This window comes from Nicotiana tabacum, chromosome 2 (assembly GCF_000715075.1).
Source record: "Nicotiana tabacum cultivar K326 chromosome 2, ASM71507v2, whole genome shotgun sequence".
Lineage (NCBI taxonomy): Eukaryota > Viridiplantae > Streptophyta > Magnoliopsida > Solanales > Solanaceae > Nicotiana > Nicotiana tabacum.
Genome location: NC_134081.1, coordinates 92,265,301 through 92,288,154, shown reverse-complemented (window position 1 = coordinate 92,288,154; position 22,854 = coordinate 92,265,301). Strand labels below are relative to the sequence as shown.

The window sequence follows — 22,854 nt, the reverse complement described above, 5'->3', positions numbered from 1 at the left end:
TCACACCTTCGGGGGAAACCTTGAGGCAAGCTATCAGAACGATTCCTTTGACTAACAATGAAGCAGAGTACGAAGCTTTGATTGCAGGGCTCGAATTGGCCCGGGGGCTCGATTCCGAAGCCGTCAAAATCAAATGTGGCTCACAGTTGGTAGTAAATCAGGTATACAGATTTTTTAACACCAAAGATGAGCGAATGCGACAATACATGGCAAAGGTTCAGGCCTTATTATCACGATTCCGGGAGTGGTCAATAACCCACATCCCGAGGGAAGAAAACACAGAAGCAGATGCATTAGCAAATTTGGGCACATCAACAGAAATTCGAGGACCGGAGTCAGGTACGATAGTACAACTGATGAACTTAACCTTAGACACAGATGGTTACTGCGAGGTAAATTCAACTAGTCTGGTCTGGGACTGGAGAAACGAGATAATTAATTACCTCGAGCATGGAAAATTGCCCGAAGACCCCAAAACATCGAGAGCGTTGCGCGCTAAAGCCGCACGCTATAACTTCAAGAAAGGTCAATTGTACAGAAAATCCTTTCAAGGCCCGTTGGCCCGGTGCTTAGATGCATCAGAAGCCAATTATGTCATGAGAAAAGTCCATGAGGGGATATGCGACAACCATTCAGGCGCAGATTCTCTGGTGCTGAAATTAGTCTGACCAGGGTATTACTGGCCCCATATGGAACAAGATGCCAAAAAATTTGTACGAAAATGTGATAAATTCGAAAGCTACACACCACTAGTACATCAACCGGCGGAACCCCTGCATTCAGTTCCGTGCCCGTGGCCGTTCATGAAATGGAAAATGGACATCGTCGGCCCGCTACCACCAGCTCCTGGAAAGGTAAGGTTCCTTCTAATTTTAACTGACTATTTTTCCAAATGGGTGGAAGCAGGTCCTTATCAAAAGATCGAAGAACGCGAAGTGGTCGACTTCCTGTGGGAAAACATAATTTACAGGTTTGGAATACCGAAAGAGATTGCATGTGACAACGAGCCACAATTTATCGGTGCAAAGGTCACAAAATTCCTCGAATATTTGAAGATAAAAAGGATTACCTCTTCACCTTACTATCCAAGTGCAAACGGCCAAGAAGAGTCAACAAACAAAATAATTGTGCAAAACCTAAAGAAAAGGTTAGAAGCAGCAAAAGGCCATTGACCCGAAGAATTACCTGGAGTGCTATGGGCCTACCGAACAACGGCCAAATCAAGCACATGAGAAACCCCTTTTTCCCTTGTGTACGGCGTAGAAGCTTTGATACCGGTGGAAGTAGGGGAACCAACCTTAAGGTATTTGTAGGCAGATGAAGAGTCAAACAACGAGGCAATACTAATCAACTTAGAACTGCTTGAGGAATGCAGGGACTTGGCACATGTCAGAATGGCAGCCCAAAAACAGAGGATGGAGTGGTATTACAATCGAAGAACCAACCTTCATTATTTCAAAGTGGGAGACTTGGTCTTGAGGAATGTGACTCAGAACACCCGAGAACTCAACGCGGACAAATTAGCCTCTACATGGGAAGGCCCTTACCGGGTTTCGGCTATCACCGATAAAGGGTCATACGAGTTAGAAAACCGCAACGGAGACAAGTTGCCCAGCAACTGGAAAGTGGCTCATCTAAAAAAATATTACTGCTGACAAATAATAGTCAAACGGAAAGTATGTGCCGCACTCTTTTATCCTTCGTTCTGCTTTTTATCCCAATTGGATTTTTTCAGGCAAGGTTTTTAATGAGTCAGCGACCACAAGCATACTACAAAAATAACAGTAATAAGACCTTTTATGACAAGGCAAACAAACAAGTCTACACTCGGAGATGATAAGGTAATCTTCGCTTCGGTAGCAAATTTCCACCGGGAAGTTAAGTTTGCTACCGAACAAAGGTTACACGATCATTCATGAGCACAGAACACTAGAGGATTGTTATGTATTATTTCGCTCGACAACATGAATTCCTAAGGGGAAAGAAAAATATGTTACCGAACGAATGGTTGACGTAGCAATTCATCGGTGGAACATTCGAAGATACAAGACTTCTAGTGTTCTAACTCGCATTCTTCCCATTAGAACACTGGGGGGATAATGATATGATTACAAGGCAACACTGAATGTCACGTCAACCGGGAACGAAAATCCGGCAAGGCAACACTGAATGCCATGTCAACCGGGAACGAAAATCCGGCAAGGCAACACTGAATGCCATGTCAACCGGGAACGAAAATCCGGCAAGGCAACACTGAATGCCATGAATCATCGGGACCGAGGACTGCACAGCCAACCCCGAAGAAACAAGTTATACAAGATAGCCACAAGTCATGGCAACTTCTTTTCTACATAGCAAAATGCTTATGTAAACTATGAAAATGGAAGGAATGAAATGAAATCCTTTTTTTTATCTTGTTTCTTGTCTACACAATGAGCTAATTTTGTCATTTGAAAGTTAAACAAGTACTTCAAATATTAGTGTCGTAATGAACAGGAGACGTCCTCTTCAAGATTACCGTAAACATAAGAGGGACCTCTCTTATAAAAACTCTCATGTTAAAGGGTTAGTTACGGAAGAATATATCCTCGGAACCAAAAATGCTATTGGGGAAAAATACACCCAAAGATGCATATAAAAAAGACGCAGAAGCCAAACTTGTGCAAACACTTATAAAAACCCTCATGTTAAAGGGTTAGTTCCGGAAGAATATATCCTCGGAGCCAAAAATGCTATCGAGAAAAAAATACACCCAAAGCCACATATGAAAAAGACGCAGAAACCAAACTTGCGCAAATACTTATTGAAACTCTCATGTAAAAGGGATAATTCTCGGAGACAAAAGTACATCGAAGAAAATGCATCCGAGACCACATACATGAAAATATGCATAAACATTCAAGCAAAACTAAGACTTGGTCAAACATTTGAGCAAAAATATGTCTTCATTTACATGAATGTGCCAAAAGAAATACAAAAATAGGGAAAGAAAAAGCTAAGCTACATCATCACTGGAATCGGGAGGAAGAGAAGTATCCATATTCCCGGGAGCAGTAGCCGGTTCAACAGATGGCTCAACATCTGCCCCAGCTTGATCTTCAGCATCATCGCCTTTCGATTCATCTTTAGTATCCGAAATCTCGGAACCAGAATCAGAAGAACCTGGAGCATCAGACCGCGCTGGGAGTCCTTTCTTTGCAGCCAACTCAAGCTCATGTGCCTTAGCAATTTCGGTATCAATATAAAAAATGCTAGCTTTGGCTCCTTCCAAGGTCTTTCTCCTCATGCTGTACATGGCGTAAGTTTTTTCAACAACGAGGAAAGCCTCTCGGTGCCTGAGTTTTTCTTTGAGTTAAGTGATCTCGACAAAAAGATTATCTCGGGCAGACCTAGCAGATCGGAAACTCAAATCGAGATCATGGACAATTGAACTATAGAGCCTGTTGTGCTCGATAGTTTTCTTATACTTCTCCTCCAACCGGGCATGTCTCGCCCCCGCGGCAGCAAGCTCTTCGGCCTTAGAATTCAAGTTTGCTTCTAAATTAGTTATCCTTTCAGCAGCAGCAGCCTCACGATCATTGGCAGCAAGAATGGCATTCTGGACCTCAGCCCATTTAGCCTTGACTTCATCAAAACCGGCCCTCAGTGGCCCAACTTCTTGGCTAAGGGTTACTACTTCCTGCTCACTTTGCTGCAAACGGGCTTCCAAAACATTGGCCTCAATGGCCCTGGTTTCCAGTTCCGAAAGGCAAAGAACAGTTTGGTCCCGTTCTGTCAAAAGCTGATCTCGTTCAGAAGAGAGTTCCTCCTTCTCTCGTATTAAACTTTGTAGACCCTCGGAAGCAAGAAAATTGGCATGTGAGATAAGAAGAGGTAAAGCTTAAAATAAACTCATCCAGAAGCTGAAAAATATAGAAGAGAAAGAAAGAAACATACCGCTGCAGCATTATGCATGGCATTGTTCAACAAACACTCTCCCGAGAGTGTCCGAATCTTTTCCCAAACCTTCTCCGAAGTCAATGGCTTAAGATAATTTGCAAGCTCCACCAGCCGGGAAAGAAGGTTGCACCTGTTAGAGACCGAAAGGGTAATGTTCCTCCTCCTCTAAGGATCTTCAGAAGGGACAGCATTATTTTGCCCCAAATTCCCATGAACATGGAACTGTGGGAAAGTAACGCCTTCAGCACGGTCAGGTGTGGCCGATGGAGGTGATATTGTTGGTGGAAGTGTGAATGAAGATGGAATTGATGGAGCAGATGTCGGTGGCGAAGAAGGGAGTGATAAAGCTGGTAAGGGGGAAGAACGGGAAACATCTGCATCAAAGGAAGCACTGGTTGTTGGGTGCTCACCAACCAAGGATGGCAAAGACCCAGTACTCTGCCTCGTATTACTGGGTACAACAATAGGGTATTGAGAACCAGAGTTGGCATTTTTTACCAAATTAAACTCTCCCCAAAGTACCGAGACATCATCCTCGGCAGATGTAACTGCATCAACAAGTTGAGTATCCCGTTGTGAGGATAATGATCGTTGTTTTCTGTGTAAAGAAGCTCCCTCATCACTAGCTTCTTCATCATCATCGATCATCACAGTGTCGATGACCGGCCCGGAAGGAGGACCAGCCATCATCGCTGTCACACCTCCCCTTTTTCTTTTAGATAAGGTTTTTTTTTCCAATTTAAGTGACATTATTTGAAATTGGATTATTTATTTATTTCAGAGTCGCCACTTGGAATATTTATGGTGTCCCAAGTCACCGGCTTATTTTAGAATCCCAAATCGAAAAAATTGACTCTATTTATTGGTCCGCAAACACAGAAGACCGGGTAAGGAATTTTATTAACCCGGAAGAAGGTATTAGGCACTCCCGAATTTTGTGATTTTAGCACGGTCGCTTTACAATCATATACCTGACTTAATTAACGGATTATTATGTATTTTAGAACCTATGTGTATTTTAACTTTTACCGCTTTTAATTGCTTGATTATGGTGTGATTATGAAATTATCTTGAAACGAATCACGCGTACGTGTACTCGTTTTATTTGGTATGTCAAGATCATGTCACGCGTATGTGTACACAATCAATAACACATTATTATTTTTAAGGATTATTTTGTCAAAGTCGCGCGAACGCATACTTTGCCTTTAATTTGGAAAATCATAATTATGTCACGCGAACGTGTATATAATTACAATAATTGATTGGTTAACACGCGCCTAAAGCATACTAAAGTATTCAAAGTATTCTATTTATTTACATATTTTTATTATTATTACTTTATTACTTATTGAAACGAGTCTTGAATTAGTTCATGGCTTATTTCGCTACCTTATAAATACTTTTTCTTTAATGATAGGCCTAAATTCTTCTATTCGGCCCAAGCTTTATCCTATTAGGCGAAGCTAAATGAATCAACTGCCAATTATTATGTGGTCTAATTATTTAAAACTTTCTTCATTCGTTCTTCGACAAAAACGAAAATATTGATTCAAGCAAACAATTTAACGCCAATAAATATCAGATTTAACTATTAAACACATAATAAATGCTAAACAACAATGACTCTAAACATTAGATTATAATCTAAACTCTTAAGATATGAATATGAACGAGAATAAAAAAAAATATAAACTAATAAAATCATCCTACTAACTAAGCTACATACAGAAAGTTTTGAACTAAACTATAAAGAAATTTTACCACACATACATTGTTGATCTCATGAAATAACACACACACACAAAGAAAAGAAGAAATATATCTATGAAGAATTTAACTAAAAGGAAAAAATGAAATGAGAAAAATTATTGTGTCCCTATATTCATCTTTAATAAAAGTACTTCAACTCTAAATTTTACTAACTACACTAAACTTAATTATTGACCTAAATAATATATTTCATCTAATATAATTTTAAAATGTAACTTTATGATTCAATCCCCAAAGTAGCGTATTTAATTAAATAATTCTCCAAATGATAAAAGAATGTACTGAAAATTAAAGCATAATGAGAACTCTCTTTGTGTTCTCTGAAATTTCCAAACATTTGAAATCTACAACCTCAATTGCCATTATATTCTACTAGACAAAAAAAATTGACTAAATATTGGTTCGTTAGGATCCCTCGTCCAACCAACAGTGGATTAACATGGAAATGGATTTAAAGAAAATATTATTGGATACTAGTTAGAACCTAGACAAAAAAAAAAATAACAACTTTCAGTATCATGATTGACACTAAAGTGAAGAAATTTAAATAACATGGAGATGCAATTATGTCGGTAATTAAAAGTCCAAACATCCAAAACTGTAAGTATTTGCTTTCATAAATTATTGTATTATCTTTTACCAACTTTTAACTCAAATTACTAACACTTAAAGGAATGAAAAAAAAAGAATAGAAAGAAGCCTGAGGATGCAAATCTTCTTCAATATATGATAGAAAGAACCTCCGGAACAAATTTATAATGATAAAAATCCAAACTAAATACAACAGCAATTAGATTTAAAAACCGCAATAAGAACTGAAGCCCTCGTGTGAAATCGGAATCTTAACGGTGACCCGAATATTGACTCGTATTTTAGCCTCTATTTAGATTCCATGTTTTCTTCCTCTAGTTTCCTTCTTTTAAAGATGAAGAAGTGAGAGCTTCTCTTAAAAGCTAATGCAATCTCTCAATATTTTTTTCTCTTGAGTATTTTTCCAATTTTTTCAATTCTGTTCCTCTCAATTTTATTGCTTTCCTCACCCCCCCCCTCTTTTCCTTTTGTTTTCTTTTCAGAAAAGTCACTATATAGGCATATATAGGAGTTATGGATGGAAGATGTGAGGGAGTTGGGATGGAACTGTGGTAAGAGAGGACGTGAGGAAGAGGGACATAAAAAGTGGGAAGTTAGGCTAAAAATGGGGACTTATGGGATTGAGATTGTTATCTAATTAAAAATCAAATTTTTGAATTCATTTTTTAGGAGATAAATTAAAATATTAAATAAGAAGATTAACTAACATTTCTTACAATATAGAAAAATTAAATATTTACATTTACTTTAAATGATACTAATAAAGATACCATAATTTACTTATTAAAATTCTAATTAAAAGAAACCAATTTTTTTTTATTATTATTTTTTTTAATAAAACCTATTAAGAGTAATATAAAAGTTTAAAATATTAAGATTATAAAAAATATTTATACTAAATAGTATAGAATTTGGGTGTGGTAAAAAATTAGGTGTTCACAACATGCTCCTCTTTGCTTGAAAACATGAAGCGTTTTCAGGCAAAGAAAATGAACAAGATGACTGATTTTTTACCTCATTATTTAAAATGAAAAATAAGATAAAAGAAAAGTATGTGACCGAGCCTTGGTTTTAGGCAGCCTACATATCCCGGGTTATAAGGAAATCTGGTCACGTGTAGTTCAAGTGAAAGAAGGGTGATGGAGTATGCTTAGAAGGAGAGTCGAGTGAAGTTCCGTCGAGGTTCAGAACCGCGGTTCCTACTATTACATCAAAATGAAAAGAAAATTACATACTCTTGAAATCTAAGAGTTACAAAATTTCTATCTAAATGCCATCTGGAGTCTTGTCTTGATTCTTGACTTGCTTCCCTCATTGACTTTAGACTGAAACTTGATGCTCTCGATGTAACAAACTATGAAATATTCTCCGAGACTTGATTCTTGATCAGATGATGAGAAGATTGATCTTGAGACCCTATGTCTCCGCATGCATTACGTCAAAGCTGGTTGCGGATGGTATTGAGATCAAACATTCCACTTTCTCTGGCGAGAGATGGAGTCTTTTCTTGCACATCCAATCCGTACTTTGCAGAAAAACCTGCAAGCCATCAGAAACAAACAAAACGAACAAAATTTTTCTGCCCCAGTTTGCACTAAGAAATTTTTGTGAGTTATTGAAAATTCATTAAACTATATTTGCTATTGCAGAATAAAGAATTGAAAAAAAAAACACATTTTTTTTTTGAATAATAAGGGATGTCGTACTCTGTGTTAATAAGAAGGAAGACAACCAGGGGATGTAGTACCCTGTATTGGCAATAAGATGAGGCTCGTGGCACTCTGAGATGCTACTAGGGAATGTCGTACCCTATGTTGGCAGAAAGTAAGACAGCTAGGGGATGTAGTACCCTGTATTGGCAATAAGGTGAGGCTCTTGGCACTCTGGGATGCTACTAGGGAATGTCGTACCCTATGTTGGCAGAAAGTAATGCAGACAGGGGATGTAGTACCCTGTGTTGGAAATAAGATGAGGCTCATGGCGTTCTGAGATGCTACTAGGGAATGTCGTACCCTATGTTGGCAGTAAAAATGAGGCTCGCGGCACTCTGGGATGCTACTAGGGAATGTTGTACCCTATGTTGGCAAAAAGTAATGCATCCAGGGGATGTAGTACCCTGTATTGGCAATAAGGTGAGGCTCTTGGCACTCTGGGATGCTACTAGGGAATGTCGTACCCTATGTTGGCAGAAAGTAATGCAGACAGGGGATGAGATGCTACTAGGGAATGTCGTACCCTATGATAGCAATAAAAAATGCAACCAGGAGATGTAGTGCCCTGAGGTGAAGATAGGGTATTGATTCCCTATAATGAAACTAAAAATAACATGATTACATGTATATTGGAAGGAAATCAAGTATTTGAGAACTTCACTTGGTGGTGTTTGTCTTTTCACGAACTGTTTCCTAAAATTATTATGTTCCTGTTCTGAACAAAGAAAGATTCGTTAGTTTTAAAATGGTGGTCAATTTGTGGCCTTGATTTCTTTGGTGACTTGACCTCGAGTCCATTACACTTGTTAGAAAAGTTGACTCTATCGATGGTTGTACAAATCGCCGGGAGATTCTGTCTTTACTTTCTGGAGATCTTCTTTCTCAACATCAAAACCAGACTATTTTGCGCCTATCACCACTTGTGTTTATGATGCAAACAACCTTGCTCCCAAAATAACTTTTATCTGAGTAACTTTTTTTGAACCTTGAAGCATTGTTCAGTCCTTCAAGCCTTTTGTTCGTCAGGAAAAATCATAGATGGCTTTATGCCTTTGCCCATACGGTTTATGCCCAGCAATCTTTGCTTTATATAACGAGAAAACTGTAACCAGTTTTGCGGCCTTTTCTTTGCTTTGCTTTGACAAAATTAGACTGAAAGAGACTCAAAAAAGTAATGCGAAAGAAAATAAGAAGGTGAACTAATATGTATTACAAATTAATCAAGAAGTGTCCCTTTCAGAGGAAAGAATAAGAAAGGACTTATCTGGAGGAAATATGCTGACTTCAATGAACATGACATGCACTTTGGACTGGATGCCCGATCCGTTTGAACCGTCTAATTCTCAAAATCTATTGTAAACTTAACTTTAAAACTAAGTTCTTTGTCTTGACCATGCTTGTGTCGGGATGTACGAAGCCTTAAATCGATCAATGATGCCCTTTGTAGGTTTTCACCAATTGACCTCTCTCATTTGCCTTTCTCTCAACTCACTATTGCCTTATAGTGCCCGTGAAGATTTTCACTAATAAGACTCTCTCATTTATTTTTTCTCTCTTCAATGGCTGAGGCATTACCCGTACTGACTTAGCATTCTCGAAAGTTGATCAGAAGGTCTTAGTAGAGAAAGGTAAAAAGAACTATTCAACTGAATTACAACTTTTGGAACCATTTTAATGGAACAACCATCGAAAATAAAATAAAATCTTGCCCCAGTTTCTTTGAATACTGGAAAAATGTGGATTTTTGTTTTGGTGTGACCGAACCCCAGAGTGAGGCTGCCTACGTATCCTTTCGGAATCAGGTCGAATGTAGTTCAATTAACATGAACTTGTTTTGATTAATTTTTTTTTTAAAGTACATTGGTTCCAAAAGAGGGGAAAACAAAGAAATATAAACAAAGCTTCAAAGGGATAACTAGGGTTGACCAGTGTTTGGGTAGCGAGAATGATAGCCTTTCGTCATCCCAACCTGAAAAAGCTTAATATAAGAATGCCCCAACAGAGCCATGTCATACATAGTATCTCTTGACCGCATCTGTGTTGACGGATATATCAGTCACCTTTCCTTCTATATCTGCCAAGTGTAGAGCTCCTTTTGACAATACTTTCTTGACGAGGTAAGGACCTTGCCAATTTAGGGCGAACTTTTCTTTTGCTTCTTCCTGGTGCGAAAATATACGTTTCAAAACAAGTTGTCCTACCTCAAATTGTCTTGGGCGCATTTTTCTTTTGTACGCGCGTGCCATTCTTTATTGGTATAACTGACCAAAACAAACTGCCGCCAAACGCTTTTCATCAATCAAATTCAACTGTTCCAATCGGGACTTCACCCATTCAACGTCCTCAATCCCTGCTTCAACAATGATTCGGAGAGAGGGAATCTCAATTTCAGCAGGTATGATCGCTTCAGTTCCATAAACCAATAAGTAGGGCGTTGCGCCAACTGATGTACAGACAGTTGTCCGGTATCCTAAAAGAGCAAAAGGCAGCTTCTCGTGCCATTGTCTAGACCCTTGGATCATCTTCCTAAGAATCTTCTTGATGTTCTTATTCGCAGCTTCAACAACTCCATTAGCTTTGGGACGGTAAGGAGTAGAATTGCGATGCTCAATTTTAAATTGTTCACATACCTCCTTCATCAGATGACTATTCAAATTAGCAGCATTATCTGTAATAATGGTTTTTGGAATACTGAAACGACAGATGATGTTGGAGTGAACAAAGTCTACTACTGCTTTCTTGGTAACTGCTTTCAATGTAATAGCTTCCACCCATTTGGTGAAGTAATCAATTGTAACCAAGATGAATCTGTGCCTATTTGAAGCTTTTGGCTCGATTGGGCCAATGACGTCCATTCCCCAAGCAACAAAAGGCCAAGGAGCCGACATAGGATACAACTCTGAAGGTGGCGAGTGAATCAAATCACTATGAATCTGACACTGGTGGCACTTGCGAATAAAACGAAAGCAATCTCGTTCCATAGTAAGCCAATAATATCCTGCCCGAAGGATTTTCTTTGCTAGAACATATCCATTCATGTGCGGACCATAAACTCCCGAGTGCATCTCATTCATAATCATTTCAGCTTCTTTGGCATCCACACATCTCAACAAATTCAAATCCAGAGTTCTTTTGTATAGGATTTCCCCACTCAAAAAGAAACCATTAGAGAGTCGCCTAATAGTTCTCTTTTGATCCCTGTTAGCATGTTCCGGATATTCTCTTGCTTTCAGAAACTGTTTAATATCATGATACCATGGTTCACCATCTAGTTCTGCTTCAATTGTATTGCAATAACCATGTTGATACCGAATTTGAATTTCTAATGGGTCAATGTGAGTATTACCTGGATATGGAAGCATTGAGGCTAGGGTGGCCAAGGCATCAGCTAATTCATTGTGAAACCTGGGAATGTACCTGAATTCAATGGACTTGAACCTTTTTCTAAGATCCTCCACACATTGTCTATATGGAATGAGCTTGATGTCTCGAGTCTCCCAATCACCTTGAGCCTGCCGAATAAGCAAATCTGAATCTCCCAACACCAACAGTTCATGCACATTTAGATTTATTGCCATGTTCAGACCCATGATGCAAGCTTCATATTCTGCTGTGTTGTTTGTACAGAAAAAACGAAGTCGCGCCGTAGCAGGGTAATGTTGCCCAGTAGGTGATACCAGAATTGTCCCAATCCCTACGCCTTTGATGTTGACAGCCCCATCAAAGTATAGTTTCCAAATTTGACTGTCATCTTGGACTACTTCTTCAACTAAATTAACCTCTTCATCTGGGAAATATGTGTTCAAAGATTCATACTCATCATCAACCGGGTTTTCTGCCAGATGATCAGCCAAAGCTTGTGCCTTCATGGCAGTGCAAGTGACATAAACAATATCAAACTCTGTGAGCAAGATTTGCCACTTTGCCAATTTGCCTGTTGGCATCGGCTTCTGAAAGATGTACTTCAGGGGATCCATTCGGGATATGAGATAAGTTGTATAGGCCAAAAGATAATGCCTAAGCTTCTGGGCGACCCAGGTTAAGGCGCAACATGTCCTTTCCAAAAGAGTGTATTTGGCCTCATAAGTGGTGAACTTTTTGCTCAAATAATATATTGCTTGTTCCCTTTTGCCTGTGGCATCATGTTGACCCAGAACACAACCAAAGGAACTATCCATTACTGACAGATATAAAAATAGAGGCCTATTAGGTTCCGGCGGGACCAAAATAAGGGGATTTGACAAATATTCCTTGATCTTATCAAAAGCTTCTTGGCACTCATCTGTCCACTTGATAGCGGCGTTCTTTTTCAACAACTTAAAAATAGGCTCACATTTGGTTGTAAGCTGCGAGATGAACCTGCTAATGTAATTCAACCTCCCAAGTAAACTCATGACTTCTGTTTTGTTCTTCGGGGGAGGCAGCTCTCGAATGGTCTTTATCTTGGAGGGATCTAACTCAATGCCTCTTCGACTAACTATAAAACCCAAAAGCTTCGCAGAAGGAAATCCAAATGCACATTTGGCTGGATTGAGTTTGAGATTGTACCTTCGTAGCCTTTCAAAGAACTTTTTCAAGTCTTGCACATGGTAAGCTTGTGTTCTCGACTTAATGATCACATCATCAACGTACACTTCAATCTCTTTATGCATCATGTCATGGAATATGGTAGTCATGGCTCTCATGTAATTTGCCCCTGCATTCTTCAAACCGAATGGCATAACCCTATAACAATAAGTTTTCCATGCAGTTGTGAAGGTGGTCTTTTCTGTATCTTCTTTATCCATCAGAATTTAGTGATATCCGGCATAACAATCCACAAAAGATTGGATTTCATGTTAAGCACAATTATCAACAAGGATATGAATGTTGGGTAAGGGAAAGTTGTCCTTTGGACTTGCTTTGTTTAAATCCCTATAGTCAACACAAACTCTGATTTTCCTACCCTTCTTTGGCACTGGCACAACATTTGCTAACCTGTAGTGTATCGGACGACCATGATCACATTTGCACTTAGTTGCTTCGTGATTTCTTCTTTAATCTTATCACTCATGTCTGTCTTAAACTTCCTTTATTTTTGCTGGATTGGTGGAAAATTAGGATATGTGGGAAGCTTATGGACCACTAGATCGGCACTCAAACCCGACATGTCATCATACGACCAAGCAAATACATCTCTGTACTCGAACAAAACTTGAATTATGGCATCTCTCGTCTTTTGTTCAATATGAATGCTTATTTTTGTTTCTCTGGTTTCTTCAGGACTTCCCAAGTTAATTGCCTCAGTTTCATTTAAGTTAGGCTTAGGCTTATTCTCAAATTGATCCAATTCCCTTTTTATTTCTCTAAAAGCCTCATCTTCGTCATACTCAACTTCTTGATTCATTATTTTGAGATTAAACAGCTTTTTAAGATCTGAGCATAAATTCTGCGTGCATGTCATGTATTTAAAGCCAGCATTATCGAAACTGAAAATGATAAGAAATTAACAAAAATTAGGGAAATAAAAAGATAGAATTTTACTACGAAAATGGAACTTCATTTCATTGAATTTGAAAGGATAGAAGGGTTAACATCACAGCAAAGCAATTAAACTAAAATATCTGGATTACAACCCTTAAAATAATCCAAATACAGAAAAAACAACAAAACAGGCTACCAAGACTCCTTCCTGATGGGAAGAGGAGTTGCTTCCCAGTTGCTGAGCGAGGTATCTGGACCAATCAGTTGAACATTTGCACGACTAGGGCCCTCCCCAACTTGAACCATATTGATCTCATAGAACATCTCCTTGAGACCCTGGCAAACTCCGTCAATGTCATCCTGAGTAGAAGGATTTTGGACTTCTTCAAATTGTGGCTTGACAAAAGAGTAGGCAATGTGAGGGATTGGTTTGGACAGATTCCAACCATTCTTTTTGCGGGCCTTGGCTCTGTCTATGTCAGCTGATGTTGGTTTAAAGCCCAAGCCAAAGGTATTTTTCTTCGAAAATGGAGCAATGGGGTTCACAATTCCTTGTAGAGAGGATCCCAATCCTTTTCCTGGTTCATAGCTGTTCCTCAACATCAGTGAAGCTACCATCATAGATGTGGCTGAAAGACGGGGATGCAAAATTGGTTTTCCTTCTTCCACTTGGTCCACCTCAATCACCTCAAATGCTTGATATATGATAGATTCACATCCTTCCTTAGCCTCGATATATGGAATGGACGGGTCTTTATAGACGGATGAGTCGTCCTCCCCATGAACAATAATTTCTTGCCCGTCACACTCGAATTTGACCATTTGATGTAGGGTGGATGGTACAGCTCTGGCCATATGGATCCACGGCCTTCCCAAAAGAAAATTATAGGAAGTTTCCATATCTAACACTTGAAAGACAATGTTAAAATCAACCGGGCCGATTGTCATGGTGAGTTCGATTTCCCCAATAGTGTCTCTTTTTGAACCATCAAAAGCTCTGATGCTGACATTACTGGTTCGAATTCTGTTAGTGTCGATGTTCAGATGTTGTAAGAGTAGAAAGAGGACACACATCTACACTTGAGCCTCCGTCAATCATGGCTCCTTTTACGTAGTGCCCTTCACATTTGACCATAAGATGCAAAGCTCTATTGTGGCCAGCCCCTTCCTCAGGCAAATCATCATCGCTGAAAGTAATTCTATTTACTTCAAAGAATCTTTCAGCCATTTTTTCTAGCTAATTCACCGTTGTATTTTCTGAGACATATGCCTCGTTCAAAGTTGTGATCAACACACAACGATGCTCTTCTGAATCCAAAAGCAGAGATAACAAAGATATCTGAGCAGGAGTTTTCCTTAGTTGGTCAATGATTGAGTAGTCTTGTAATTTCATCTTCTTAAGGAATTCCTCCGCTTCTTTTTCTGCGACGGGTTCTTTCACTGGCAAATGACTTTCCCTGGCTTGCTTAGCTTTTCTCAATTCCTCTGGTGAATAACACCTTCCAGAGCGGGTCAAGCCCCCCATTTCACCTGTTTCTTCAACTATCTCTTTTCCTTTGTATGTCATGACAGTCTTGTTATAATTCCAGGGAATAGCTTTTGTGTTTGTCACTAGGAGTTGGGCAACAGGTTGGATCACGACTGGCTCTGTTATATTCCTCAAACCATTATTCGGAATGATCTTTTGAATGCCCCCGGGGATGTAAAGTTTTGGCCCACCCAATTGAACCTCAACCTTTTTTGTGCTTCCAAGAACATAGAGAATCGTTTTTTCAGAACATGCCAAGTTCAAACTAGAATTCACACCTTTCACCATCAATGGTGCCAATTGCGGCAGGCTCACTATCACTTTTGGTTCTAGCCCTATGGTTCTAACAACCATCTCTGTCTTGCCAGACTGCTTATAATCCCGATCATCACAAATCATCCCAATAAAATGTGTATTATCATGAGTTGGGAGTGGATTGTTTGTGATATTAGGAGTATCCTGATTGTTTGTTACCATAATTGCCTTTGCTTCAATCAAATTTTCAATGGCTTTCTTTAATGTCCAACAGTTTTCAGTACTATGCCCTTGGGTGTTAGAGTGATACTCACATCTTGCATTTGAGTCAAAACCTTTTGAATTTGGATTCACATAACGCGGCATAATAGGTTCAATCAACTTCAACTGCATCAACTTTTGAAATAGGCTTGTATACGATTCTCCAATTGGGGTGAACTCTTTCTTTGGCTCCTATTCTCTCACATATTCTTGTCGGGGACGAGGATTATATGGTGCCTGAAAATTCGGCCGGAGTTGACGGGAGCCTTGTGGAATCGGTGCCCGCCATTGTTGGTGATTGGGAGGCCTAGCATAAGCCTGAGCATTAAACACTGTGTATTGTTGCAGGGGAACTGAGTATCGGGGACCTTGAGGCGGATAATAATGTTGAAGAGAATTGGATAGTCCTTGTTGGAATTGCACGTAAGAAGGAGCTATTCCTCTTTGAACTCCCCCGAACCCAGATGCCATCATGGATCATTCCTCCTTCTTTTTTCGATTTCCGAAACTGCAATTTCCGAAACTGCCTGACCCGCTTTGAATTGCTTGTGTGGTCGCCTTAAGGGCTGCCTGACTCACAATTTTGCCCGACTTTATGCCATTCTCAACTATTTCACCAATCTTAATCGCCTCAGCGAAAGGTTTACCAATGGCGGCCAGCATGTAATGGAGGTAATCAGGATCCTGAGCTTGGAGAAAATAGTCAATCATTTCTGCCTCTTTCATTGGTGATTTGACCCTAGCAGCCTGCTCTCTTCTCTTGATTGCATATTATCTGAAGCTTTCTGTTGGTTTCTTCTTTATGTTGACGAGAGAGGAGCGGTTTGGCACTATATCAATGTTGTACTGAAACTGTTGGACAAAATCTTGAGCCATGTCATTCCAAACGTGCCAGTGAGAGTTGTCTTGATCTATGAACCACTCTGAAGCAATTCCTGTCAAACTTTCCCCAAAATAAGCCATGAGCAATTCTTCTTTGCCTCCCGCTCCCCTTAATTGGTTACAATACCTCTTCAAATGGGCAACGGGATCACCATGCCCATCATACTTGTCAAACTTGGGGGTCTTGAAGCCGGGTGGAAAATGAACATGGGGAAACATGCATAGATCGTTAAACGAAACACTTTTGTGGCCCCCCAAACCCTGTATGTTTCTCATGGTTTGTTCCAAGCTTTTTATTTTTCTGGTCATTTCCTCTTGCTCCATATTCTTTTCGTGCTTTTCAATCTCAATTGGGAACACGTTATGAGGAGTATGCTTGTATGAATCTGGAACCTTGAAAGTCAGTTCTGGAGAGTAATGTTGGGCATCATGAGCATCCAGTTGTGGATCATTATTGGACTTTTGAGCAAGAGCCGGTTGAGGGACAGTGAAAGTATGGACAATGGGTATAGTAGGTGGGTCATTTCTGAGAGGTGCAATTGGAGGACGTGGAATGGAGGTACTAGGGATAGTGGGAAGGTTAATGCTCGGACTGAATCCAGGTTGGTACAATGGGTTACTTGTTATGGAGATAGGCACTTGAGTGGCAACTGACACATTATGAAGATTATCCGAAGGCCCTATGGGTAGTGAGGGTGGTGCTTGTCTATTCACCCAGGCTTGGTACATCTCTGCCAATTGTTGCTTCAACACTCTTACTTCTTCAACCAATCCTGAACCTTGTTCAACCAATTGTCCATGGACATCATCATTATCTGACTCATTCTCACTGTTGTTTGCCATTCTACTTTTTCCTTTTGATCTCGTGTTGTAAGGGTGAGTCGCCAGTTTAAACCACAAACCAACCACCTCTGTTTTACTTTATCTTTTAAAATGACAAACAACAAACGTGTTAGAGTTAGGCAGATATTAATCACACATTATATGTCATGCACCTAATGCCATTTTCATTTCTAAAATGATTTTGGAAGGCTTTATGTTTCATCCCGACTTATTGATTTATTGGTTTATTTTCATCTTGAATTTAACATTTTTTTTTTCATTTTTTTTAGATTAATTATGGTTATGATCGTATCCGATGAGGATTGCCTACGTATCATGACGCCGCATGAATCAGACCATTACGTAGTTCAGGGGAAAACAATAACAGTATTTTTTTTTAAAAAAAAAATGAAATAATACAATAACAGAAAGGACATTACATTGAAAATGACTTACCAAACTCTGACAAGACTAAAAGACAGTGATTTTAAAGATTCAACAATGACTCAAACTAAAACATAGCTACTACATGAAAAGTTCTAACAACTACGACTATAATTCAACTCCACAATCTTCTTGCTTTCAAACACTGGAACATCTGCTCATGGTGGGGCTTGCCCTGGTTGACCCCCTAATGTACGGTACATCCTTTCTAACTCTGCTGCAAGATGACGGGCAAAAGTAGGTGCATGCTCCAAAAACTTCTCATAATCCATCCCTTGGCAGTTCACATAACTTTGAGCGGTATAAACAGCCAAATTATGGACTTTCTCTTTGAAGTACTGGAAATTCTGGTCTCGATCTTGTAACTGCTGCTGGCGTGTGGTGGCTATCTCCCTTATATGGCCCTCACGATCTAAGGCTGACTCCAACTGAGCCCGAAGTCTAGCCTGCTCGAGTCTCGCTTGAGCCATCTCCCTATCAAAATCTACATGCTGGTATTCTCTATTGTACCTTCTCATTTCTTCCAACTGTGCATGGAGCTGAGCTTCTGAACGTACCCAATGGGCCTTCTCTCTCTCTCGAATGGAGCCCTTTCTTCTTCAAATTTTGTTACTTGGCGATCCTTACTTGATTCGGCCTTCTCATTTAGATGTACGATCTTTTCCTTGGCTTTGTCCAACGCCTTTTCAGTCTTTGCCAAGAGGGAATCATAATCTTGCACCTTTTCCATCAGATTGGCAATGGTTCTCTGGTCTTTCCAACTTCTCACTGGCACTTCAGAGGCTTTCTTCATCTGTTGAAGTTGAGCACGAAGGGCTTCATTTTTGCGGATCAGACTCTTCTTTTCCCCTTCGGCTTCTTGTTCTTGCAAGTCTTTCTCAAAATTGAGGTTTCTTAGCCTTTCTTCTAAGGCATGAATAGTTGTTTTGTATCCCTTTTCCCGTTCACCCCAGGCCAACCGTTCTTGGATTTTATCATCAAAGGCTTGAACATGCGGCCTTTTTGTGGGCCTTTTGGGCTCTGGCACATCATCCATGCGAGACCTCTTCCCAAATCATATAGCATAACCCGGATCTACCTCACCTCTCGCAGGATTTGGCACCTGAGTATCATCTTTCAAGTAGCGACAACCATTCCAAATTTGCTGGATTAAAGCTTCGGGGAGTGGGGCTTCGGGGTGTAGCTCAATAACTTGCACACTCAAATCTTCATCCTTAGGTACTACTTGGTACCTTCCTAGCTGTCTTAGAACTCTGTGTGGCGCATACGGCTGGACACTTCTCAAACCCAACAACAACAAATAACTTTTTAGGGCCGACATGTGTATCACCTCTCTTAGCGGGAGCCATCCCAAAGTCCACTCAATTTGACTTGCATTTAAAGATCTTAGGTGGGATATCCAGGCTTTCACCCCTTCTGGAGAGTTGTAATCTTTTACTCTTTCTTCGTAACTCTCAATGAAATTGTCCTTGCTCGGACCATAGCTCATGAACTTGGGGTGATGTCGGAGATGCTCAATCAACCACATTTGTAACAAAATATTGCACCCTTCGAAGAATTTTGCCCCGGACTTGCACAAAGTCAACGCCCGATAAATGTCTGATAGAATGATCGGGGCAAGAGTGTGATGTTCTTTGGTAGTGAGGACCTGTACAACCCTGGCTATGCGGGTATCAATTGTCCGCTCCTCGTTTGAGAAGACCATAATTCCCAGAAATGCCACTATGAAGGCGAAGCGACGATGAATCTGCCATGTGTCTTTGTTCTGCTTGTTGTTAAGGCCCTTTTCATGCATTTCAAACCCATTTGGCTGCCCGAACCTAGAGTACAAGAAGTAGAAAGAACAACACCCTTCGACTACGTTGGTCTTTCTAATTTGCTTACTGATGTTCAGAAGATCGAAGAATCGGTGTACAGAAAGAGCCCTTGGGAATATGAGCTCCTGGTTTCTCAAATCCCTGCCAAACCCGGAATATCCAGCTATCTCTTCTAAAGTGGGAGTTAGCTCAAAATCGGAGAAGCGAAAGACATTGTGAACGGGGTCCCAAAAAGTCACTAGTGCCTCAATCAAATCGTCCCGTGGTTTAATTTTCATAATATCTGTAAGGGCTCCCAAGTGCTTGGTGACCCATTTCTGACCATCTTCTCCTAAATCATACCACCACATCTGAAGCTGAAGTGGAGCCTCGTCTATAGCTGTGAATGGTGTGTTCTGGACAGTGCTCATTTTGTACCTGTGGGTGGTTAAGGTTAGGGTTGACACTAGTCTCAAGAGACAGAACCAATGCACTCCTTTTGCAAAATAATCTTTTGTAAATAACTCAATTTTAAGAAAAATCAACGAGAAGGGGTGCTATTTTTGCAATTATGACCGAAGAAAGGGTGGCTATTTTTACAACTATGGCCCCTTCTTACTTTCAAGGATAGCTTTAGGGCCGGGGGAAGGGCATTATGGTCAAAGTGATTCCCAATTGACAGACACGTCCGTTCTTGCGAGAACAGCCCTTCAACAATTTTGAAGATGTTCTAAGGCTATTCTGACAGGAACGATTTGGGATTAACCGAAGCTGGGTCTGCTTATTTATTTATTTTTATTAAAAAAAATACTAGACACATTTCTTTTTTTTTTTATAGTTATTTTATAAAAATGGGGCCGAACCCTATGAAGGTTGCCTACGTATCTCACATCCGGTGAGAATCAGACCCGCGTAGTTCGTAAATATTTCAGGAATAGGATGACACATTTTTTTGAAAAATTCAGGCTTCTTTTTTTTGGGGGGGTAAATACTATAATTTTCGAAAATCGGGTAAATTTTCTCCCTCATATTTTCTTCTTTCTGTTTTTCCCTCAATATTTTTATATTTTTATTTTTATTTTAGAAACCGGTCAACATGCACAAACCAAATCAAACATAATGCACAATTAGCACATAAGATGCATCAGGATGGTCTTGTAATTTCGGGTACACCTGTCCTAGACGGACCCAACCCCTGTGTTGAGTCCCCAAAGCCAAATGCACGTGATGCAAACAAACGTACCTACTAGGGATCCGGCATGAAGCTATGTTATTCTAGGTTTAAACCTGGGGGTGTGTTCTAGACATGGCTTACCCAAGCGGACAACTCGAGCCGAGGTGGGAGCAATGTACCGGGAGCACGAAAGTCTACCCGGCCTAGTTACTGACCCAGCCTCGTTCTAATTGGTATGACTTCTAACAGAAAAGTGGGCCACGCGCACGTGTGCACCATAAATTCAGAAGACTCAGAAGGGAGGCGTAAGAAGACAATTTAATACAGTTCAAATAATATCAAAGAGTTAATTAGCACATTAGGCCCAAAAATACAGTAATAACATCAAATCAATAAAGTCAAGTATATATCACATTACAAGCACGGATTCTGAACCCTGAACCAGAGATTCTGGGTTCTGGTCCCCAACAGAGTCGCCAGAGCTCTCACACCTCCCCTTTTTCTTTTAGATAGGGATTTTTTTTCCAATTTAAGTGACATTATTTAAAATAGAATTATTTATTTATTTCAGAGTCGCCACTTGGAATATTTATGGTGTCCCAAGTCACCGACTTATTTTAGAATCCCAAATCGAGAAAATTGACTCTATTTATTGGTCCGCGAACACAGAAGACCGGGTAAGGAATTCTGTTAATCCGGGAGAAGGTATTAGGCACTCCCGAATTCTGTGGTATTAGCACGGTCGCTTTACAATCATATACCTGACTTAATTAACGGATTATTATGTATTTTAGAACCTATGTGTATTTTAAATTTTACCGCTTTTAATTGCTTAATTATGGTGTGATTATGAAATTATTTTGAAACGAGTCACGCGTACGTGTACTCGTTTTGTTTGGTGTGTCAAGATCATGTCATGCGTACGTGTACACAATCAATAACACTTTATTATTTTTAAGGATTGTTTTGTCAAAGTCGCGCGAACGCATACTTTGCCTTTAATTTGGAAAATCATAATTATGTCACGCGAATGTGTACATAATTACAATAATTGATTGGTTAACACGCGCCTAAAGCATACTAAAGTATTCAAAGTATTCTGTTTATTTACATATTTTATTATTATTACTTTATTACTTATTGAAACGAGTCTTGAATTAGTTCATGGCTTATTTCGCTACCTTATAAATACTTTTTCTTTAATGATAGGCCTAAATTCTTCTATTCGGCCCAAGCTTTATCCTATTAGGCGAAGCTAAATGAATCAACTATTACATGCCAATTTTTATGTGGTCTAATTATTTAAAACTTTCTTCGGTCGTTCTTCGACAAAAATAAAAATATTGATTCAAGCAAACAATTTAACGCCAACAAATATCAGATTTAACTATTAAACACATAATAAATGTTAAACAACAATGACTCTAAACATTAGATTATAATCTAAACTCTTAAGATATGAATATGAACGAGAATAAAAAAAAATATAAACTAATGAAATCATCCTACTAACTAAGCTACATACAGAAAGTTTTGAACTAAACTATAAAGAAATTTTACCACACATACATTGTTGATCTCATGAAATAACACACACACACACACACACAAAAAAAAGAAATATATCTATGAAGAATTTAACTAAAAGGAAAAAATGAAATGAGAAAAATTATTGTGTCCCTTTATTCATCTTTAATAAAAGTACTTCAACTCTAAATTTTACTAACTACACTAAACTTAATTATTGACCTAAATAATATATTTCATCTAATATAATTTTAAAATGTAACTTTATGATTCAATCCCCAAAGTAGCGTATTAAATTAAATAATTCTCCAAATGATAAAAGAATGTACTGAAAATTAAAGCATAATGAGAACTCTCTTTGTGTTCTCTGAAATTTTCAAACATTTGAAATCTACAACCTCAATTGCCATTATATTCTACTAGACAAAAAAATTGACTAAATATTGGTTCGTTAGGATCCCTCGTCCAACCAACAGTGGATTAACATGGAAATGGATTTAAAGAAAATATTATTGGATACTAGTTAGAACCTAGACAAAAAAAAAATAACAACTTTCAGTATCATGATTGACACTAAAGTGAAGAAATTTAAATAACATGGAGATGCAATTATGCCGGTAATTAAAAGTCCAAACATCCAAACCTGTAAGTATTTGCTTTCATAAATTATTGTATTATCTTTTACAA

General features: G+C 39.2%; 1 protein-coding gene and 1 pseudogene across 1 annotated transcript; both read right to left on the bottom strand.

Annotated features, from left to right (window-relative positions):
• Positions 1–7,741: 7,741 nt before the first annotated feature.
• Positions 7,742–11,907, bottom strand: LOC142167311 (uncharacterized). The gene is made up of 3 exons (XM_075227478.1): positions 10,942–11,907; positions 10,282–10,485; positions 7,742–7,842 (listed from the first exon to the last, which is right to left on the bottom strand). The coding sequence occupies exons 1-3, from the start codon at positions 11,882–11,884 to the stop codon at positions 7,742–7,744; spliced, it is 1,248 nt and encodes a 415-aa protein (XP_075083579.1). The 5' UTR covers positions 11,885–11,907.
• A 6,277-nt stretch (positions 11,908–18,184) lies between these two features.
• Positions 18,185–19,897, bottom strand: LOC142168669 (uncharacterized; annotated as a pseudogene).
• Between the last annotated feature and the right edge of the window lie 2,957 nt (positions 19,898–22,854).